The sequence below is a fragment of the Pelecanus crispus genome, chromosome 3, assembly GCF_030463565.1.
Source record: "Pelecanus crispus isolate bPelCri1 chromosome 3, bPelCri1.pri, whole genome shotgun sequence".
NCBI lineage: Eukaryota > Metazoa > Chordata > Aves > Pelecaniformes > Pelecanidae > Pelecanus > Pelecanus crispus.
The window spans coordinates 109,647,338-109,672,011 of record NC_134645.1 but is presented as its reverse complement, the minus strand read 5'-3'; the positions used below and the strand labels follow the sequence as shown (position 1 = coordinate 109,672,011).

General features: G+C 39.9%; 1 protein-coding gene across 1 annotated transcript in view; it reads right to left on the bottom strand.

Annotated features, from left to right (window-relative positions):
* Nucleotides 1–24,674, bottom strand: part of ERICH1 (glutamate rich 1) — a 114,394-nt gene that overhangs the window by 36,759 nt on the left and 52,961 nt on the right. The window contains exons 3-4 of the mRNA XM_075707737.1: nt 18,657–18,851; nt 1,282–1,416 (exon numbers count right to left, since the gene is read on the bottom strand). Of these exons, the coding sequence (XP_075563852.1) occupies nt 1,282–1,416; nt 18,657–18,851 (330 nt within the window). The remainder of the gene's footprint in view (nt 1–1,281; nt 1,417–18,656; nt 18,852–24,674) is intronic.

Below are 24,674 nucleotides of genomic sequence, written 5' to 3'. Positions count from 1 at the left end.
TATCTAACAAACAGAAAAGCACAACCTGGAAGCTGTGCATTAGAATACCTTCCTATCCATAATCCCAACAGTATCAAGATCTACTGTTACATTACTCTGATAAAGTTACTTCTTCCCCAATCCAAAAAATGTCTTTAAACCATTTCACAGCAAGAAAGAACATTCTTGATGTGCCACCAGTCCTGCTGTGCTTTGCTTCAGTCTCTTCGGCTACTTTGATAGTTCTACTTGTATTCTGATTCTGAATGGAGATCAGAATAGAGTGCAGACCCAATTTCCAAGCCGAAAATTCACCCCTGTGGGTACTGTTTTCAAAGGCAAGAAGCATTTGCCTTTCTGTATCTGCAGGTCATATCTTAGGTTTTCCTTACATTTAGGCAGTCTCCAGGCCAAAATAGATATAGTAGTTTAATAAACACTGCTTATCAAATGTTTTACTTCAGCAGGCTCACCTGGATATTTTCTTTGCTGTAGACTGCCCCTAGCAGCAAGTGACAGTGATACACAATTTTGGACAAACATCCATACATCAACATCAACAGGAACACAGCAATTAAAAAAACCTAAATGAGTTTGTCTTATCTAAGCTTAGGATTTCTTTCTAAGACAGAAAGAATCAATTTAATTCTGGCAACACCATTCAGAAAACCACATTTTTAACTGAGGTCAACTTAGAGCCCACTTCTTTACAGATCCTGTGTTGCTTCTCTTGTACCCTTTGACAACACTAAATATTGGTTCTGAATTTACCTGGGTCACAGTTTCTCATTAGAAAGTGTCTCAGCACTAAAGGATTGGTATCTCCCCCCAACAACTCCGATCAGGTGAATGTCTGTTCTAACTGGGAAGGGTAAATTTGAAAGGTCATTAAATCTTTGCTGAATTCCTCAGAACATCAGGAGTAAGACTTATTAAAAACAGATTTATCTAACATTTATTCTTAATAATAATATGACTGTAAGCAGGCATAATATGAATATACATGTGGGACTTGAGCCAGGGGGGAGCTGAAGACTTTATCTGCAGTTACACTTTATGTAACTTCAGTAATATCAGTGGAACTGTATGGCTGTAACCAAATGTTGAATCTGGTCTTCAGACTCTAGCAACGGAAATGAACCCATAGGGATGTACATCCTCATTTTGCTTATGTTGCAAAACAGTGACACCCACTGGCAGCATCTGTTTAAATAATTGTTGCAATTTGGATCTACTCGATAAGATTTGCTAAGAAGCTTCTCTTGAGAAAAATTCATCAAAGCAACAACCATAGAGACTTACCTGTTGAGTCAGCACTACTGTCTGAGTTTTCAGAAACTGAAATACTAACAGCATCTGGAGTAACTGCAACGTAACCCTCCGGAGGAAGATTCACTGTGTACACTCTCCTTGGAGACAGAACTGTATTGTCACTACCTACAAAACAGAAAAAACAAAGTGTCTGGCTATTGATCTTATTATGGATTTTCTCAAACGTTTCCCAGCTACAGCAATGACAATAAGTGGTCTTGAAAATCCTTGTAAAGGAAAAGGAAGTGAGAGAAAGTCAGGTGTAGAACACTGAAATTATCCTATGACCAAGAAAATTGCACTGAATTCCATAGCAGCTACAAATAAACAAACACTCCACAGCTTAGTTGCTTCCACCAGAAACACTTTTTTTTCCCCCTTGCATCAGACAACTCTTCTGCCCTACCTTCAGAAGACGCTTCCTCTTACAGTGATTTTTAAGAGACACTCTATGCATTTTTCCTCATTCAGCATGAGCAGACACTATTTCTTTAAGAACTGTTTCATAAAAGATCAATGGATGGAGAGATACAAGCTGATTACAAAGTAAGAGAAGCAATGGAAAAAGAATCACAGAACTGTGGTTTGTCCATTTGCAGACCTTTTAGACATAGCCTACGCTGTTCTGAAGGGTGCAAAGATAACGGAAGTTTGAAAGCCACACTTGACTAAGTCTCAGCAGTGCCTGCCCAAGAGGACTCATCTCCTCATCCTTTCTCTGCTTCTTTCTCGGGGGGGAGAGAGTGCCAAGGGCCAGCTTTGCAACTATTTCATTGTACAAGAGACTATTTGTGATGATGGCAATAGACTGTTTTTGTAGGATTTCTCTCCCCTTTAAAAGGTATTTAAAAATACATGCAAGAGTAGCAGCATAAACTTTTCATTTCTTCACCAGACAAGAACTCTGTAGGAATGACAGAGACGCATCTCTGTTCCAGTTACATGAAACCAGTCCAAATAGCAGACTGTATTTTTTTGCTCAGTAGTGACAACAGTAGAGATCAACCACAGGGAGACAAAAGCTGGAGAGGTGGGCCTCTGTGAACCTCATGAGGTTCAACAAGGCCAAGTGCAAGGTCCTGCACCTGGGATGGGGCAACCCCCGATATCAATACAAGCTGGGGGATGAAGGGATTGAGAGCAGCCCTGTGGAGAAGGACTTGGGGGTACTGGTGGATGAAAAGCTGGACATGAGCCGGCAATGTGCACTTGCAACCCAGAAGGTCAACCAAATCCTGGGCTGCATCAAAAGAAGCATGGCCAGCAGGTCGAGGGAGGTGATTCTGCCCCTCTACTCTGCTCTGGTGAGACCTCACCTGGAGTACTGTGTCCAGCTCTGGGGCCCTCAGCATAAGAAGGACATGGACCTGTTGGAGCAGGTCCAGAAGAGGGCCACAAAAATGATCCAAGGGCTGGAGCACCTCTCCTATGAGGCTAGGCTGAGAGAGTTGGGGTTGTTCAGCCTGGAGAAGAGAAGGCTGCAGGGAGACCTTATTGCAGCCTTTCAGTACTTAAAGGGGGCCTACAGGAAGGATGGGGAGAATCTTTTTAGCAAGGCCTGTTGTGACAGAACAAGGAATAACAGATTTAAACTAAAGAAGAATAGATTTAGACTAGACATTAGAAAGAAATTTTTTACAATGAGGGTGGTCAAGCACCGGAACAGGTTTCCCAGAGAGGTGGTAGAGGCCCCATCCCTGGCAACATTCAAGGTCAGGTTGGCTGGGGCTCTGAGCAACCTGATCTGGTTAAAGCTGTCCCTGCTCACTGCAGGGGTTTGGGCTAGATGGCCTCTAAAGGTCCCTTCCAACCCAAAGCATTCTGATTGCATGAAAAGCCTTTCCATAAGGCCAGGATGCTCAGGGTGTCTCCAGATGCTGCAACATAATTTTAGATGGTTCAGCGTGTTCTTTTTGCACTCAGCCAGCTCCATAAGCCAGCACAGACACAGCACTAGCCTTCCCTTCTTGGGGGCAATTTATCCCTTTAAAACATACAGACGGAAGTGTTAAAATAATAGATATTAAAAACATCTTTGACAGGTGGACACAATTAACCTCCTTACACCACAAATTTGCTAGAAGATCCCAGATCATCCAAGTCTATTACCAAGCTGCAGCTATGCTTGGACTAACACCTAAACATTTAAAATGCAGCTGTGTCTGATGGAAATAATTCTTGTTAGGGATCTATGTTTCTAATATGTAATTTAACTATACACACTGTATGCAAATATGTAATTTAACTACACACTGACATTTCTCAGGTCTTCAAAGAGTTCAGCATGACTGATATCTTAGACATCTCTGATAAAGTACATTTCAGAACATTCAAGGCACTTTTCAAAAGCTACATCACCCTTGTTTTCATCAGGACATAGTAATTTTGTTTTGAGAATGCATTAGGAAGTTATTGGGTTTTTATTGAAAAAGCCAGAAAATTTCAGACTGGTATTGATGATGCTTACTTTAAAGAGTAATAAAGGAAAAGAAATAAATAATACAAGATGATGAAGAGCAATTATGTGATTTGGAAAAAGATCCACTAGAAGTTAATTTGGAATAATTCTTCAACAGATCCTTTCTACTAAGACAATGCCAAATCACTGAACTGGCAGTACTTGCATTGCTTTCCCCGCCCCCCCCCCCCCCCCAGGTTGATTAATGATGAAGCACTAATTGGTGATAGTTTTAAATGTATAAATGTTTCTTGAGTTACTACTCCATTCTGAACAATTTCCAGTTTCCCCTTTTTTCCCCTTTATATTTAGATTTTGTAGAACAAAGATGACCATGAAAACATTAAACTCAATTTCCAGCAGTCCTGACTAACTCAAACCCTTTAATCATAAAAGGAATAGATACATTGGGATATTAACTTCCCAGTACAAAAGAGTTGCACATGACAGAATTTGGGGGACTATCTGTAACACCTATCTTACAAAGAACAGTAACAACTTCTACTATGTAAATGAGTGATGATTCAAGCCATTTTTTTTTAAGTCAACCTGTTTAAATGGGAGTCCCCCAAATTACTTATTTATTCACCCCATATGCATCTTCAAGTAGTTTACAAACCATAAATCAAGCATTAGTCATTGCTAACCCTGTGCAAGTATGTCAAACTGAACTGTTAACATATCATTAAAAAAAAAGTATACATACAACTGTATAACTTCAGTGTATCAACAAATCTCCCAGTCTCAAGCCATTAAGTCTGGATTTTTCCAGCCTGGGGCCATACTCTCCTTGAGCTAAGAGGAGATGGGTTGGTTATAAAATTGTAACCATTGCTGCAAAGCAAATGGCTAAGCTTACAAAAGTGTGACATAAAAAGGGTTTTTTGACTAACAAAAGAAATCAGATACTGGAGATATTAAAGAACGCTCTTCTTTCTCTTAGTTAAAAGTTATGAATCCCATTTCTGAAATTCTGTTTTATGGAAAAAAAAATAAAAGGCATCTAAAGGACGTTTACAAAACCAAAAAAAGAACAAGCATTACTCTTAAAGGCAAACCAAGAATACGGAATAAATATTTTGAATCGAGTTGTCTCCTAGTCATGTTGTTCTCCACAACATTCCCCACACGAAGAGCTCCTTTGCATGTAAATCAACCCTGTGCACAGAGTAGGGAAGTGCATCTAAACTACGCCGTTACCAAGGTTACATCTGCAAGTATGTCAGTAGCTTGGCTAGCTATGTTCTCTCTTGCTATCCTACTACAAACAAGCATCAGGCCTTTTAAGAAGGAGCTGATGGTGAAGCTGCCATCTCGCCTTAGCCATGTAAAATTGCCAACCGCCTAGTCTGTCATCATCTCAGGTAGACACAGTATATTTTGTTTTAAGACTATTTTTCAGTATCCTTAAACTCTCCCCTACCCGCAGCTCAGAATGGTGGTACATAACACTAGCATGGATTCCAGTTGCCTGAACACAAAGCATCCTTGAGCACACCTTGAATACAGACATGGCCAGAACACATGTTCATATAATCTTGGTCCTTTGCTTGCTGGTAAGAGTGATTAAACCCTGGGCAGAGACCAAATAATTTCTAGTTTCTGTGGTGGGCTGGCCCTGGCTAGCAGCCAAACTGCCCCCCCATATGCTCGTTCTCTCCCCCCTGAGCAGGACGATGGTGGGGTGGGGAAAAAATGGGAAGAACAGGGATTCATGGGTCAGAGACAGGGAGATCACTTTCCAACTACTGCTGTGGGCAAAACGGACTCAGCTTGGGAAAATTAACTTATTTACTGCCAATTACTTGAAATATTTGTTTACTGACTCAGGTATTGGGAAACAGAAGCAAAATAGAAAGAAGCAAACATTAAAATACTAGGGGGAAAAAAAAAAACCTTTCCTCCCCTGGCTCATATTCACTCCAAACTTCTCCCCGCTAACTATGGCTGCAGGTTACACCAGTCCCTTCAGCGAGGCAGCGAGCAGTGGTGGGTGTTTACAGTCAGCATGCAATGGTTTCTCTCTGCTGCTCCTTCCTTCTCACTCTCCCCCTACGCCAGTGAGGTTCTCCGTGGGCTGCAATCCTTCAGGAACATTTGCTCCACCACAGAGCACCTCCTCCTCCCCTGACCCTGGTGTTCCCACTGTTGTCGCTCCTTTTAGTTCCCTCCTCTCCCGGCAGTGTTCTCTCCTTTCCTAAATACTCTTTCCCTGAGGCGCCACCGCGGTGGCTGCGGGCTCAGCCGTGCCCTGCGCTGGGTCGGTTGGAGCCGGCTGGAGCCGGCTGGAACCGGCTGTGTCCGGCACGGGGCAGCCCCGGCCTCCCCTCACAGCGGCCGCCCCACAGCCCCTCACTAACAAAACCGGGGCACCTGCAGCCCGTAGAGTTTCACAACCTTACGCAGAAATTTTGCCTTTCCCAATTTTGCTGTGCTCCCGTAGGGCAGGACTCGGAGCAAATAGAGGACCCAAGTCCAGAGGTCAGCTAGAACATCTTGCAGCCTCCTCCAAAAAAACGTCAAGTTAGCCCAATCTGACCAAGACCGTGATCTTTTCCACAAAATTATCCCTTGGAAACACCCAGCTATCACTTCTCCAAATGGAAGAAAAAGTTCATCCCCCAAAAGAGGTCTTTACAGAAAAGCACAGGAAGAGAGGGACTGATGCTGGATCAAATCCAAGCTCTGATTAGTTCAGTGTCATACCTTCTACAAAGGTCATTATTCTTAGTAAGCACTTACTGCGTGGTGTTACAATAGATACGACCTGGACAAAAATAAGGCTTGAAGAAGGTCTGTTACCTCCTTTTAAAAGTTTGTAGTAAAATACATTTTTACTTATTACGTAAGCTAGAATATGACCATGTTCTAGCTACTCCTCATTTTTTATTTCAAAGTGAGATTGAGACTACAACCTGAACGTTATGACAATCCCCAATGCACATATACAATTCTTTACACAATATAGATCCCTATCACTTTTCCCTTCATTGACTAGCAAGACAAGCATCTTTTAAGACTGTGCACATGCAAATCCTAAGCAAGAGAGTTTTGTCTCACCCAAAAAACCTTCATAAACTGAAGTGGAGCAAAACTTGTATCAGTGACTAACTATAGAACATACACACTTTGAGGGTCCTCCTGAACTGTGGTACTGAAAAATAGGTACTTCTCCAGTTGATCAATGTTAAGACATCAAACTGTCCTTCCTCAGCATTTATAAACAACATTATAAAACAAATCTGGCAATCCTAAATACCCCCCCGTCCCCTAACATAGACACATGTTTGTTCAGATGATACCCAAGCTCCTGAACATCAAGCTATAGTCTGTAACGGTAAGGTATGTATGTGAGAGTAACTTCTGGGACATGAGGTGTTATATTGTGTACAGTATCCTCTGCTCACAGGTTGACTTTCACAGGATTGTTTTCCAGTCTCAAGTCAACACATACGCTAGAGTGCTTTCCACAAAAGCAGAATCTTTTAGCTCAAGTAGTCTTCTGTGCAATCGGGAAGTACAAACCTTTTCCTTGGAGTGCTGCATAATTCCTGCTGCTTGACCTCAGTCTTCAGCAGGATTCTCTCCCTCAATACTAGATAAATCACACTGGATAGAGAGAAAAAAATGATTATGATACTAAGCAACCTAGCAAAGAACAGACAGTCACTTACTGCTGGTCATTTGTTTTACTCAAATGATAACCATCACACAATAATGGAAATGTTGCACTACTTTGCTGGGTGACTGGAGTAGTTGATGAATTATTTCTGTACAAATTCACTGCTGCAGGTAGGATATATCTGTCCCATTTTCACAGTACAATGCCATTGTAAAATAGCATGTTTTCACTGCATTCCCAGATTTTTTTTTTTTTTTTTTGTAGAAGCCTAGCTATATTACAGAAGACTGCTCCCAGTTCTTAGGGTGTATACCATTCGTGTCTAGTAGCACACTGTCACTCAAATCAGTTCATTCCAACCTCCCTCCTGACACTTCACATCACCAGGAAGTGCTTCACTTCATTAAGAAGAGAAAGTCTACATTACAGACATTGCTCCTTCTTCTCAAAGAATGGAACTGACCATAAAGTAAACAAAGTCAGTAGTTATGGGAGTCTTCCCTAAGCATTCCTTTTTATGACTTGGTGACTCAATACACTTGCTTAGATAAATAAAACTAGGTTCAAGATTTATTTTTGAATGAAAATGCCTTTTTCTACCCATAGCCCATGGCTCCTTGGCCTGTAATGAGTTGTGCCAGTTATCACACTGATGGTAAGCCAACAAGTGCACAAGTAGTTTCTCTTTCATCCCACCTTTTCCACACGTGAGGAAATAAGACTAGTGTATGACAACCTCTGCCTCATCCTCATGACCACCAGGCTTCTTAGGAGCTCAGATGAGTACCAGGTTTCACTAGGCAGATCCCTAGGGAGCTAACGCTTGCCTAAGGCTTAGCACAGATAAAGGGTCTGAAACCAGCTCTGACAGCAGCTTCCCTCCGGGCTCTCTCCCCTGTGGAGAGCATGCAAACTGAAGAGAATGGAAAAGGGAGAGGGTAGCTGATGGCCAGACTTAGTTTGTCCTTTCCAATGTACTAAGATAATAACTGGATTTTCAGTGAAGCCAGATTCAGTGGTACCCATGAGTTTGGTGGGATTGATTCCCAACCCTTTTCAGCTAAGTACATTGTAGTATTTTCTGAAAGAAGGTTATATATATATATATATATTTGACAAGCTATATTTCAGCCTTCCTGTTCAAGCATAAGTATGATTAGAAGGGAGGGAGAATGGAAAGAGGAATAGTGACAGCATCCAAATGAATGATGATCCATGCACTCATCTTGTATTAAGTATCTCAAACACTTCTGCAAATATTACCAACTTAGTTACCTTTTGTTAGGCCCTCTGCATGCTGGAAAAGCCATCTACTTTGGATTTTATTTGTTCTCTTTTTAAATTGTTTTGTGTTTTAAATTAACTTTCAGTTTTACTCAAATCTACTGTACTAAGGTTCAAACACCTGTTACAGGTTATCTTAACATTTCCTTATTCACATTCATCATCCAGCTGAGAAACATGTAACTATAGTGCTGTCATCCAGCAGTGCCGAGATCTTCAACTCCTAAAACTGCTGTTAGGGTTTATTCGCAATAAAGGGCAATCAAAGCCCCCTTCTTGAGGGCTTTAGAATAGGATGGGGCTTTTTTGTGGCAATTATTTGCCCAGAATTATTTCTCAAAGCTGTCTCATTATCTACTCTGCAGGCTTAGTGTAGTCTTTCCAATACAATAGCATTTTGCCACACTGTCTTATGATTTCTCTCATTATAAGGGCTAGCAGTTTATTTCCACAAACACATTTGCACTTACACTTTTTATGGCTATGTATTTATTTCCATCTAGATTATAGCTTCTTCAGTATAAAATTAACATTCATTTCCACTGAATACTATGCCTTATCATATTCTCATTTGTATTAACAGCAGGAATCCAATTTCTTTCTTAAGAGCTGAAACAAGTGTAAGATGACCTAAAAAACAAAGTTTTTTTTTTTCCTATTTTAACTATGCCATAGGTCATTATATATCTATATAAAGGAAAACAAAACAAAACCCCCAGGCACTGTTTTCTCTTGCTTTTCATTCCTTACAAGCTTTCTTTTGTGGCTAGTAAAAGTGACATCACCATCTAAGTTTGGTTTAAAACACGTTTTTAAACCATTCTGTTTTCTGTTAGTATTTCCAGTAGAATAAATGCAAAAGTTATCTACAAAAGTGGCATAGTCAAACTCGGAATTTACAGACCTTGTTACATCAGTAAAGCTTTGAGGGAAGAGAGGAGGTTTGATGCTCAGAGGACTAGAGCATTAAAAGAAGAAAAACAGCTTGAGAAAATCCTCAGAAGTACTTCCTCATTATTGTCTTTTCCTTCAGCTTGATGGAAACCAAAAACTTCAGAAGGAAATTGAGGTCAATAAAGATATACCCATTTTACAAGGCCCAAAGTTGGGATGGGAAATTAATAAAAAACAAGGAACAAGAAAGCTCAAATTTATTTCCCTCATCACCTCCCACACATAGGTTTTTTTTTTTTTTTTTTAGACACCTAGAAAGGCTGCGTTATAGCGCATTTTACTGGAGACAGGACTTACCATTCTAACTCAGCCTGAGTTCCATTACATTAGAAGTGGCAGACATTCTTTGTCAAACAGAAAAAACACATTAAAAAAGTAGAAATCCTTCTTCCTCTTGTTCTCACTCATTGTCTGAGGAGGAATTTTTACCTATGAACAATTAAAACATCTACATTCCCCTATTACTATGTATTAAATATTTATTATTATCAGTTATTTATTTAACTTAAAAGCTTCAGTGTCTCCTGTGTCCTGGTATATGATGATTATAGGCAGTATTTTATTTAGATGTCTAAGAATTCTAGCTGTATAAACAGGAGAATAAAGTTATCTTAAAAATCTTAAGTTAGTACTCAGCTCAATTATTTCTCCTAGTGCTGCAGATCTTATTTGTTCAACACACTTTTCAAAAGCCAAATACATCCCTGTCAATCAACATTTTTTTTTTTTAAATAAATGCAACAACACTAAATCTAAAAGGCCAAGTCTAAGTTGCAATTAGTTAATTACCATCACTGATTAAGTGATTATGTCATTACTGGGACTTACCTGAAACTAGACCAGGAAATAAACAGATATGCTCATCAGAATAAAAGTAAACAAATTTTAAGTTCTAAACTTTTTTCCCCCAACACACACATTTTTATTCCATAATTGGAATTCATCAGCAGGAATCCATTCCTCTTTGTGTATAAATAATGCAAACTACAGAAGCACAAAATATTATGGAAAATCATTTGCCCTGAACTTAGTTCAGTACCAAGTTCACATTATAAGTATTTCCTCTTTTCAAATAATGGTTAAAGGGTACAGTTGAAATGAAATTTGGTTCTGAATAACTGTGATTTTGACAATGGCATCTTAAAGCAATAAACTCCCCAGTGCAAACAGGGCCAGGGGAGGCATCTCACACAACCTGTTTTGTAATCAATACATTAAAAAGGATTTCAAACAAGGAGACAAGGTGGACAGTGAGAACACTAACACGCACAATTACTATGCTAGATTCACCTTAGGACTGTATCAGCCCTTCTCTAGCTGAAACAAGTCCATTTTATGAAGTTCTTACACAAGCCATTTTTCTGTTTCCTTTCACAAGATAATTAGTTTTCCTACAGCTGGGTTTAGAACTTGTTTACACTTACAGCTAAAGCTGGCATTTTCTGCTCCAATTAGGCAACCGCTATATACTATTAGATGAGCTACTTGTTAAATTGCTTTCAGCTGTCACAGAGGCCAGCAGATTTCTCTATGACAGCTAAGCTGTTTGAAATTAAAAAATGTAGAAGAGAAGAGAAGAATGAGTTAATGTATATACAGAAAAGCATTGGAAAAGGAAGGAATCTGCCAACCAGCAAGGGACAGGGGGGGAAGCATGGATGGGGGAAACTGGAGACCAAACTATAAGGCTGTTTCTGTCACAACAGAAGTTAGATATTATACATGCAGCCCACTCAGTCTGAACAGAGACAGGTTTTTTTTGTTTGTTTGTGTTTTGTTTTTTTGTTGGGTTTTCTTTTCTCTCTCCTCCCCCAAACCCCAGATCTCTGCATTCCCCCCAGGCATATAGCTACCAGCTTGGGCACCATTTCTACCGTAGCCACCAGCGGTTGGTGTCTGCAGTCAAATACTCTCGCTCACTTCTGGATATATCTGCCCCATTTTCACAGTACAATGCCACTGTAATATAGCATGTAATGAGAGAATTTTTAAACCCTTGAGAGAAGAACATAAGAGTGTGAGACAACACTTTGTTGTATAATAATTATAATCTCTGTTGCTCTTTAGCTTATTCATAATAGACAGCTTTTCAGTGCAATTAACTAAAACGAAGCTGAACTGTTTAACAAGTCTCTAAAGCTGTTTACTGCACTGGGTACTGCTAGGGTTTAATTTCTTAAGTATATACACTTCATCAATTTGATCAACTAAAAGCCAGGGCTGTCCATGCATATTTTTTAGAGAAGTTTTGTCTTCTAGGCACTTCTGTCACAAACTTATGTTTTCTATAATAGAACGGCTGCAGGAAGACAGGATTAGGGTGAGTAAGGACACAGTCCAGGTGTCCCAGTGATGATTTCTTAAATGCAGCATACTGACAGCATTAATAACTTAAATGGAAAAAGTAAGAAGGAGGACACACACACACACACAAAATTACACAGCTGTACTAAATTTTGCCAGGAATTCCTTATAAAGGATAACAATGCTGGGATATTTCACAGTTGATAGACATTCATGTTCAATGAACATAGAGTAAATTGCATTTTCTCCATTTATATAGCATCATATGGATTCCCATTTTTTAAAAAACCCTAAAACTTAGGAGTAATAATAGCTTAGTATTTTTCTTCATTACCTCTTAAATGAATGAAGGAGACAAAAAAGATCAAACAGGTTATCTCCATAAGATCTGAGACTCTGTCTAGGCTCTCTGCATTTCAATTTCCTCTTTCAGAATTAGGGAAAATACAAAACCCAAAAGTAGAACAGCATGCTTTATACAGAAAAATTGAATACTATACATTTAATTTGTATAAAATTATCCTTCTTCAACAACTCTTAAATTTTAATTTTTGTAAGGAAGATGCTAAACAGCAAATCCCAAGTCCTTTAAAAAGTGGTGATAATTCTGACCCAGAAAAAGGCCTGAGACTAAGGAGGCCATTAAAAAAGCCAGTTCTACAACTAGCAAGTCTCTAGTCAGAAGCATGCACGTCTACTTTGAATACATACTCTAAAGGTATTAAAAATAATTAGTGAGGTTTTAAAGTATCAACAAAAGTACAGAAATAACAACTGCAGAGCTCAAGAGAAACATTCTCCATGAAATCAGTGCTTGTTGCAAGTAGATCCTCCTCTAACAAGGGTCAGAAACAAACAAAATCAATCCTCAGAACAAAATCTGGTCAAAGTAGTCAAAGGTCATATCCAAGTAATTCATACTTAGAAACATCTTCTCAGTCTTTGCCAGACTTACTTTTTTTTTTTGCAGTACAAGTTTTTAAGTGTTTATAATACTGCACTTGGAAGAATAGTCGCAAGCTTAGTGAAACAAAGAAATTGGGTCCTCTTATTTGTAGGAGCCTTCAGTTTTCTATTTGCTCTCTTTAATACTTTGCCTGCTAAGGCAGCTCAGGTTTATTACATGTATGTGTAACTTTTAAATGGTTTAAGGTAATAAAGCTGGTTATCTAGACCCTTTTTAATTTTATGTTGAAGCAAGAAAAAACTCTTTTCTTACATCTTCTGAAATTAAGAACTATAGCTCTTGCAATGGAAGAATCAGGTTCCTCAAAGGGAGAAGTGTTTAGCAAGTCTTATCTAATTGTCCTGGGGAGGGGGGAACCCCTATTTTGGTTACATTCATTTTCCCCACTAAGTATTTTGGTAGAATAGGGGAAAAAAATCTGGTTTAGGACAACTAGAATCCAAAGGGAAACTACATCTTAGTATGTCCTTGAACAGAAATTTTGGCCACAGGCAGGTGGTTGGGTTTGTTGGTTTTTTTAAAGTCACTTAAAAAAAAAAAAAAAAAAAATCCTCTTTTTGAGAGATAATACATAAGCAACTATCCTCCTCCTTTGGGGTTCAGAAGCATGGCACCTCCACATGTTTTCTTCATCCCTAACAGAACTACTGCCTTCCTAAAGAAAATGCAAATATTATTCAGGAGATCACTCTGTAGTCACAAAGGACAGCATCCCTCAAAATTTTCCTTCAATCTCCAGTTATTCTGGGTCTTATTGTAAGCTTTAGTACCAGAACTATGTGGGGAGCTTTATGGGACAACACTTTCTGATACTAAATTATTAATCTTCCAAAATTAAATGAGAACCAGTTGTTAACATGGGTCCTGATCTTCTATATACTTAAGCATCTCAACTTCAACTTGATCTCAGAAGAGGCATATAAATGCAAGTATTTTCAGGATATAAAAGTATGATCTTTAAATTTTATGGGCATAAGTCCCTATTATGTTTCAAGATGCAGACATTTAAGGCAATGCTGCAAACTGTATTCCAATAAGTTTAAGAATCTAGGGAGGGGTTAGTTTGTGCATATCAGTAATGGTATTGTCACAATTTGAAAATAACTGTTAAAGGTGAGTAGAACATTGTGATGAGTTTTATAGTAAAAGCTGTTATTTAATGCTAGAAAATACGTAGACTTTAAGTCAGCTTCTTTTAAAATAAATCCTCAATTTCTTATTGACACTAAATTAAATTTTTCAGTAGATTTTGTAGGACTAATAATCACTTTCAAACTAGGAAGGAGTTCATATCTACACAAAAAAAAATAATCCCTCTCATTTTCCATTGTCCATCTTAGACTACTGCTACTTAAATGATCAGCTGTTTCGTAGTTATGCCCCATAACCATCGGTCTACAAGACAGAAGTTACTTAAAATAGTATATGATCCAAACCCCTCTGCCCCCCCCGCAAAATGCCTTTATGTTTTCCCTTTTCCAAGGCCATGCAGTTTATAGCTCCAAATCTTACAGCCTATCACTAAACATGTACTTTCAGTGTCCAATGCCATAAAATCACAACATGGAAATGACTATTCATGCAAGAGCTCCTTAAATTTAAATGAGATCATAACCAGAGAAGAATGGTTAAGTTATCTGTTGGTTTCACAGATAGGTAACTGATTACTCTTCTTCTTCTGAGTTTATCACTGCAACAGCCTTCAAGGCTTTTTTTTTTTTTTAAAAAAAAAATTTACACATTTTTAGCACATCAATCAAGGCAGAACCCTTTTTGTACTACCATAGCATTTGCTTGCCTCCAACAGAAAACAATCTCAGTTAGTTTGCTGTTAATTTCAAGAACAGCCTTGTTGCTTTGCTGTGAAAATCCTAAATACGGAACTGTTCTTTTTGCTGCATGTTCCCTTTCCCATGAGCTATATTTTACCTGTATTAGGATTCTGGATGAAAAGTTTTTGTTTCATTAACTTGAAGAACATATTAGGAACCAGGTATAAATGATCAGAGCAGTTACACATCACAAGGTCAACTAAATTCTCCCCCTCACCTCCCACTTCAGTGGGAGTTTTGGCAGGCCCTACTTTATGAGGAATGGTATAGATTCACTACAAATTAAGGTGGTTTTAGCTTAAGAAATTACTCCATAGTCATGCTTATTTAGCACTTCATCACAGGCCAATAAACAGCCTGTTACCTATTTCAAAAGGACAATTAGTTCCCAATGCTATCAAATATCATTTTATAGAAAAATCTTAATGCTTTATCAGCCTTTTGAAAATGTGCCTCTCATTACTCACTACACAAAGGAAGTGCTAGAAGTACTGATCTGAAAAAGAAAATGGGTATCAAACAAATGGAACTACAAGTTGAGATTTCCAGGCAATCTTCTGTCACAGTAATGCAATACAGTACAACTGCCACACAATCCTTTAAAAGCAAATTCTTCCACAGACATATGTAAGAAAGCCCTGTAGCCAACCTTGTTACAGATTGGGTGGGGGGCTTTTTTTGTTTTTTAATTAAAAAACAAAACCCCCCAGTAACACAGATTTCTAGAGTAATGTGTGTTGGAAAGGGCTTTTGGAGGTCACTAGCCCAAACCACATTAAAATTTGACCCAATTAGATCAAGTTTTCTACTACACTGTTCAGTTTTCAGCTCCTCCAAGGATGGAGCTACCCACACTTTCTCTGGGCAGTCCATTCCCAATGTTTGATCATCCCCAAGATGGAATTCGCTCCCCTATCTAGTTAAAATTACTCTTGCCACAACTTGTTTGTTGCCCCTTCACCTGTTGCTGAGCACCTCCAAGAATTGCATGGTTCAGTCTTCTCTATAGTCCTCCTTCCCATTTGGTAGTTGAAGTAATGGGATTGCCTCTTGACCTTCTTTTCTTATGACTCAACAAACTCAATTCTCTCAGTCTCTCCTCATACATAACATCACCTGGCTCTCTGGCCATTATGGTGCCCTCCATTGGACTCACTCTACTTTGTCACTACCTTCCTTTTACTAAAGAGCCCAGTGGTCACAGTACTTCCAGTATGGACTCACAAATGCTGCTCCAGCGTGGTCTCACAAAAGGAACGATGGCTTCCTTCAAACTGCTGGCTACATTGCTAGTACAGCACAGTATGTCATCAGCTGCCTTTGTGGCAAGGATGCAATGCTGACTCATGTTCAACTGGGCATCCACCAGAACCCCTAGGGTCCTTTTCTGTGGAGCTGCCTCCAGCCATGTTACCCCAGCCTGTATTGTTGGCTATTCCATGTCAGACACAGGACTCTGCACTCCAGTATTAATCCCCATGGTACACCACTGGCACATGGCCATCTATCACACTTTTTACTGCTGATAATCATCCTTTGACCCTGGCAGTCTATCTGACCATTCATTTACCCAGTTGATATCTCACCTTCTTGGCTATAAGAATACTACTGGAGACTATGTTGAAGGCCCTGCTAAAAACGTTAAAGAACATGCACTGTGCCCTCCCAATCTACAAGCCAGTCATGTCATTACAGAAGGCAACTGGGTTGCACAACCTGCCTTTGGTAAATCAAGACTTACTGTTCCCAATTCCCTTTTTTGCCCTTCACATGCTTGGAAAGAGCTTCCAGAAGGATTTACTCTGCAACATGCTCACAGTTTTCCAGGCCCTCCTTTTTGCCCTTCTTGAAAATGGGTATGACGTTTGCCTTTTCCAGTCACTGAGGAACCTCCCAATTGTGATGACTGCTCAAAGAGGATAGAAGCCAGCCTCACAATGAGGTCAGCCAGCATCCCTGGATGCACACCATCTTGTCCCACTGACATGCAATTGCACAACTGGCTTAACTACTCCCCGGCTATCATCTACTGTGGGTAATGCTTCACTCCCCATAGACTTTATCATTAGGCTCAGAGGCCTGGGAGGCCTGAGGACAAATCTTACCAGTAGAAACAGGCAAAAAAGGCACTAAGTACCTCAGCCTTTTCCTTGTCTTCTATCGCTAGTCCCTTGCCCATTGAGCAGTGGGCCCACATTTTCTTTAGCTTCTAGTTGTTGCCCCCATCCTTGTTTCTTCCCACATCCCTCATGAGTTTCAACTCCAGCTGAGCTTTGGCCATCCTAACTCCATCCCAGCATGCTCAGGCAACACCTCTATAGTGCTCTTGGGTAGCTAATACCTGCTTTCACCTCCTCTGTATTTCCTTTCTGTGTCATAAGGGCCCAGAGCTCCCTCTTAGGAGCTTAGCTGCTTGCACTTACAGGCAGCTCTCTGATATCACACAGCTGTTGATCCAGATTCTTGTGAAGAAAGAGCTGCTTATAAAAGACCTGCAAGAAGCCACCTCAGCAGGGGTACCCCTCACATCACTCAGGAGCTGCTTTTAAGCTGAAGCTTTTAAGCAGCTCCCAGCCTGAGCTAGGCTACAACCATACCTGTCCCTGGGCACATACCCCAGCTGATGCACACCCTGACTCATAGACTTTACGTACTGGCTTGGCATTTGACATCAGACCTGCCTTGTCACTATTGACTTGCCTGGTGTTACCAGGCTGTTGGCTGAACCCGGTTACTGTTACCAGACATGCTCTGCTCTCCTTTTTCAGGTACTGTGGGACTGCTTCCACAGTGATGACAGCTCCTGTGCCTGCCTTGTCCCAGCTAGCCTTCCCTCACCTTCCCCTTGTTGCTCCCTGACACACCTGAGCTCAGTCAGGCATCCTGCCACACTTGCTTAGTTTTCTGCATGTCAAAATGAGCTATTCTTGTGCTTTGAGAAGGATATTCTTAAAGATCAACCAGCTCTCCAGAGCTCCTTTGCAATTCAGACCAGTCTTCCATTCAATCCTACCAAGCAGATCCCTGACGACAACAAACATCTGTTCTTCTGTAGTACAGGGTTCTAATCCTACTACTCATTTTGCTCACTTCTTTCAAGACTTTAGTCTCCTGCCCCGGACTACATCCACAATCAGTTCTTCCTTGTTTGTGACTAACAGGTCTAGCTGAGCACCTCCCCTAGAGAAAGCTTTTTGTACTCTTGGGAAACATGCCTTTTTATTTCAAGTCAGTTTAACAACCTCTTTCAGTTATGGCAAAGTTTGGTTTTAGATGAGCTACAACACAAAGCAATTCACACTTCTATGCTTATGCACAGAGCCTTTCACCCACAAGTAATACCATAGCTACCTCATTTTGCAACTCCATCTTTTCACATAGCATCCACATTCTACAACCCATTTGAAAAAGGTCTTTTAAATTACCTGTCAAAATATTCACATGCCACTTTCATTGCATAAACACACACAAAATAATGCTCTTTAGCAGGGTACTAACATAGTGCCTGAATTAATATTTGCCTTCTGTTGCGTTTATGTTCCCCAAGAGGCTTTTGTTGCAACATGAGGGCAGGAGGAAGTGCTGGATCATGTATTCCCACCAATCTTTGGGTGCATCTCTAATAGCTGAGCCGAGTGGTACCAGTGTAAGCTGTTTTCTCACTGTTCAACAGACATTACACCAAAGACAGTTACAGCTTACACTGAAGTTTCATATTAGCTACTGTTAAACACTGTGTTCACGCATATACACAAAGACTATTTCTTGGCTTTCACAGGACTTATGCACTAACCTCAAGTGTTCTAGGTATTAAATACCACTAGCGCTTGTATTCAAATTTGTCTGTTGGTATCGACAAATGAAAAAAGTAATTACTATACTGTTCTCAAGTAAAGTAACTATATTTAAAAGCATATTAACAGAAGAAGGACTATGCAGTCTCACCTTGAAATGATCCGCAGGGTGTATCTGTTGATGTGCTAGCATCTGCTGATGAAGTCTGAACATTATCCAAATTCTTTTCTTTGGATTTTGAGCCCAGATTTCCAAGAACCACCTCCTCTTCTCCACTTGAAGTATGCGCAAGAGAAGACGACGAAGTTTCAGCATAGAGTCGTTTCAGTACTTTCCCTATGAACACTGTGGGGTAAGAAAACTTTTTTAAACTGAAAGCAATGCAGTGTTTTAAAGGTATTTTAAGACTTAAAAACCCAACAACTAATTGATACAAGATAGTTTCCCTCACAGTCCATGCAAGTCTGTCTTCAGTAGTCCCTATCTCTCACAGATAAAGCTGAAAATAATATATTGAAGTCCTAAACTTGAGTCAGAAAAGCAGCTTTAAAACCCCAGCACTCAGTAGCAAGGTTACACTTAAGGTCTTCTATTTGACTACATTTTGGCAATAGATTAATACAGTACTTTACAGACCAAGCACACTTTTTTTTTTTTAAATTCCTTTTAAAACAAGTATCTTCCTACACAAGTGTTATAAGGCTGTTCAAAATGTAGGTCTCTTCCGGCACAGAGGTATTGCAATTGAATCACTCATTAAAATCAGTAAGCTACAACTATTTAATTACATAGGAAAACTAGAAGTAGACAGCAGCAGAAACACATGGTAACCCAACTAGTTCTACAGAATTAGCGGTATTCTTATACGCCTCTTCCTCTTATGGGCCCCCTTTCTGACGACACTGGCAATCTGCTACTAGTTACTCAAACGCAAGCATCATTTGATGCATTTGAAAAGAAATATATGCAAATAATCTCCTCATTAACAAAACTATCATCTTTATATGGATGCATGCATATTTCAATCACTTGACATTACATATTTTATAAAAATATAAAGTAATACTTGGAACTTTTTTATCTATTGCCAAACAACATCCCCAGTTTCATGAATTCTACACAGTCAAGCAGGTATTGCGGAATGGGGGAGGAAGGAAACGAGAGATTTGCAGAAAAAAAATATTGGTATCCAAACTCTAATTTTAAATTTAATATACAGTGTATGGACACTATACAAGCAACCTGGTGCAGATTCCTAACAAAATATTTCTGCCAAGAGAAAAGGACTTACGTTGTTATAAGAAGAATGGCTCTTACCACAGCTTAGCACTAGAACATACTATCATCACAGAACTCTCTTCAATAAATTACTTTCCTTCACAACTGAAAAAAAAATCACCTTCATTGAGCTGGGAAATCCTCAAACCGCCAGTCCTTGATAGACAAACTTTATCTCCATATGTATCTTGGTGATATGCCTCATTTGTCATGTAAATTACTAACTGTGGGGCAGAATGTCTTGTTAGACTTTTTTGAGCTCTTACTAGTTTATACATGATCACTTACTCTTTGCTTGTACCTAATCTCTTGAATCATTGGTGACCTTATGAAAGGCCTATGACAAGATGTAAGCCTGAGGAGGTACTTGTGCAGAAAGCTTTGCTTATGAAGCCCAAATTTTAGGTTTTTTGTGCTTATCCATCAATCAGTGACATGAAATGACCTGTGACAAGCTACCAGGGATGTCCCAATCAAGTAGGCACAATCCATTTTGCAAGTTATGGGTTAAAGACTACCATTCCCAGAAAAACAGACATCAACAAGTGACCGTATTTTCTTTTCGTAAGATTCCCTTGCCAGGATATTCTACAGCTAGAAAGACAAAATCCACAATTACTCTCCTCAGAGGACAACTAGAGAAAGTAGACACAAATAAGCAGTGTAATAAGACAAAGTTAGCTGCCCTTTGCAGATCTCTGACTCTAAAGCAAGTTAGCCAAGAGGTTTATCCTGGATCCTTTCCCTGAGTATTGCTACTAACACTGCAGCATTTTAATGAACTCCAGTAGAGCCGCTACTAAATGTCATGGTTTAACCCCGGTAGGCAGCTAAGCCTCACACAGAAAGATGGGGGAGAGAATCGGAAGGGTAAAAGTGAGAAAACTCATGGGTTGAGATAAAGACAGTTTAATAGGTAGAGCAAAAGCTGCGCACATAAGCAAAGCAAAATAAGGAATTCATTCACTACTTCCCATCGGCAGGCAGGTGTTCAGCCATCTCCAGGAAAGCAGGGCTCCATCATGTGCGACAGTAATTTGGGAAGACAAACGCCATCACTACAAACATGCCCCCTTCCTCCTCCTTCCCCCAGCTTTATATGCTGAGTATGACATCATATGGTATGGGATATCCCTTTGGTCAGTTGGGGTCAGCTGCCCCTGCTGTGTCCCGTCCCAACTTCTTGTGCACCCCCAGCCTACTCACTGGTGTGGTGGTGTGAGAAGCAGAAAAGGCCTTGACTCTGTGTAAGCACTGCTCAGCAGCAACTAAAATATCCCTGTATTATCAACACTGTTTTCACCATAAATCCAAAAAATCATAGCACCACAGGAGCTGTCATGAAGAAAATTAACTCTATCCCAGCCAAAACCAGTACACAAAACTAACATTCAAGCACTTGTATTGAGGAAGCTATTCTTCCAAAGCAAATGATTATTGGGACACTGATGAATCTATATATGGAAATACTTTTTCTCCAAATCTGCTGAGGAGAGCTGACCTCCTCATAGCTACAGTGGATTTTATGCTCCCCATCTTGGAGTCCAATTTCTCTAGTTATCTGTTCAGTTACCCCCACAAAAAAAGTGACCTCACTTCCTTCCTCTTTAAAAATATAGGGACTATACTCATATGCACATTAGCATTGCTTCAGAAAGAAATATGAGACCAGTTTTGATACATTCATTCTTTCTCATTCACATGGAGCTCTCCCCATCTCCAATACTTATGCTTGAGAATGCCAGCTGAAACAATGACTGCCTTGGGAGGGTGCAAATACTGAAGAAAGTATTCTTTCACAAAAATCTCTCTTGCTTAGAAAGAGGTATCTAGATCAGTAGCAGCAGTAGATTTACTTCAGCAAAGATGTGGTATAGCTGCCAACACCAAAGCAACATCCAATCTTACCAGCTGGAGTTTTCAGCAGACACAAGAAGAAGCAGCTGGGTGCAGGGTGGGGAGTTCTTTATTGCCTGCAAAGCTTTCACACCTGTGTCAAGTGCATCTCAGCACTGCAGAGTCATCTCTTAGGAAGACTAGTAATTCCCAATAACCACAACAGAATGGAAATGAGCAGTGGTGACACCTAGGCACGACTAGGTCTCTGTTTGGAACCTGATGTATTTCAAGCCTTCTGAAGACAGCAGGAAGTAACGTATCCCGGCAGTACACCCTCCTTGGGAGAATGAAGAAGGTGGTATCACTAGAGAGCAGCTGAAAAAACTGACTGATTTAGCCTGAACTATTTGGAATCCCAAGTATATTCTAGCCAGAAAAAAAAAAGTTGCCTGTGGCCCAAAACTTTTTGAATCAGTTTGTCCTGCTTATCAATGAACCAGGAAATTAGGCTCTGAGGAATATCTATCTTGTGATACTCAGCAGCTTTAGGTGCTCCAAAGAAGCACTCTGCTTTGCAGTTAAGAGTCTCAAAGCTGAGCTACCAAAACATTTTTCAGATGACAGAGAATGCTCTTTTCTCGGGGTTTTATTGCTGCAATTACTTAAAAAAAAGGATATGCTGTGATATCCATGAGCATTGGTTTAACCACAGGAGGCTGGTCTTGCCTGATGCTACAGAACAGCTTTTCTCGCCTATTCAAAACTCTCCTTAACCTGGTATCTTTGGCATTATGCAGCACCAGAGACCAGTCCATCCGGTAAGAACTGCTTAAACCCTTAAAAATAACTGCCTCTTAACAGGACATTAGCAATAAAGAAAATGCAAGGAAAAATATCTACTACCAGACATATCTAACCTATCAGAGTTCCAAAATGGAGTAAGATTTGCTCTCACCATACCCATAGCATCACCAAGTACATATGGTTACTTATTGCTGTCGCTTTCCAGTCAACATAACAGATGGAGGATCTGTACAGATTCATGTGGTTTTTCAATAGCCAAATCCAGGAACACTTTTCCACTTTTTGTATCAGACTGAGATCTCTAAACAAGCATATACAATTTTGAGATGTGTTTTTAAGAAGACCTCAAGAAAAGACAAGGGAGATCACAGAAAGATGAGGGATCACTATTTGGAGTAAGAACCAAAGAAAATTGCCACATTTACATACAGCGTTAATGCACAAGGTACAAATGAGTGAATTTAATATATTCTACTGGGTATGTTTTTGAGGACATTCTTGAAAATTGTATTCACATATTATACAACCTGATGTTCCAGTCTGGAAGAGAAAGAACAGTTTGAGGGGAATTATCTCTGGAACTGAGCCTGTAATCGAACAGGAAAGAAATGTGAACAGCAATAAGAAGCCAATTACAAGGAAAAAAAGGGAAGCCTTGTTGCACAGACTACTGCAAATATCTCTCTCCTTTTAGAGCAAAGCAGTCTCCAGAACTAACAGATGAGAAACTGGAAGTGAGAGAGGAAAGCAGATAAGCAAAGAGGTTTAGGGGCCAGGAATGGCAGTGATGTAGATGCAGCTGAAAGCAACACAGAATGTTTGTTAGCATTAGTTCTGCATTGCTAACTGTCCTTACTTCCCTACAAAGTCTGGGACAGTAAATAGCAATCCAAGAATTTTTATAAGGCATAGACCAGGCAAGAATTAACAAAAGGAAGATTTCAGTTCACTCAATCCAGAGTGTCTTTAAAAACGACAGTAGCTTATCATGGCTCTATTTCTCTGAGGTATAATTGATAGCTCATTACTCCCAACCTTCTGATGACTAAAGAAGTTTTCTCAGTTCTACAGGGAATGTATTCTGCAATGTGAAGAAAAATTTCCCTATAGCTATACATTACTGAATGAAGACATGGCTCTGAACACCTGGTCACACAGTGACAACTGGAGGAAGCTTTAAGCCTCTAGGTTAGATGAGCATGGCCCAGGGACCACCATATTTTGGAGTTCTGTGTTATCATAGCAGACTTAGTTGTCATTTTAGTTTAAGATTTTTCCATCACTGATGTCTCCAGAGTCCAAACAGAAGCACAAACAGAACTGTGAAGAAGTGCTTGCCACATTTTGTGTGCTCTTTCACCTCCAGGAATCTGACAGGACTTTAATACTACAATGGATAGACTCCTTATACTGTGAGATGTATAGTGTTGAAAACAAGACGCTGAAGGTGAGTGAAGGTGAGAGAAGCATTAGACTTTTTATAATCATCCACTAAAGATTACTTTGTGTTCTGAATCTACCTGGATTTGCCAGACATCAGACTGTGTGTGCGCACACATGTGGTGTGGGCAAGAGCTGTGCACACCCCACCAGTTTGGTGGAATAGATTGAACACAATTCAAGATTATACAAAGGAAACTTCACAGTGTTAGAGCTAGGCATATGGCCAAATGGAGGTACTGCACAGTAATAGTATTAACAGAAATACCTGGCCCAAATCCTACAGGTCTAAAGAGAGTCTTCGCTCCTTTGCTGTAGGGCAAGACCAGGCTACACTGACACTGCCTCTGTTAACAAAGACTAAAGAGGGGAATGAAACCTCACAGACTTTTTTTCCCCCGGGGGCAGGGTGGGGCTCCACACTTACAGGGACAAGCAAACATTCCTAAAGGGAGATTACTAAACTGGAGGTGACTACAGGTGAAAACATGTGTGTTTAATCAACCATGAGAGGCTGAGCCACTACTGTGATGGAGGTCACGTACAATGACAATGTGATCCAAGACCCTATTGGGCCAAGTATTTTTTCATCTGAGACAGGAAAATGAACTACATTGATATATGAATCTAGACAGATCTCACCAAAAGCCTTGTACAGCCTTAAGTCTGCTGTGTACAAACCATCTGAACTCAAACCGAAGCAGACACAGAGAAGAGTTTTTACAATAACCAGCAAGACATAGAAGAACAAGGAGAGCTTGGGCTGTTTAGCATAAGCAAACAAATGCCAAAAGAATTTTAAGCAAG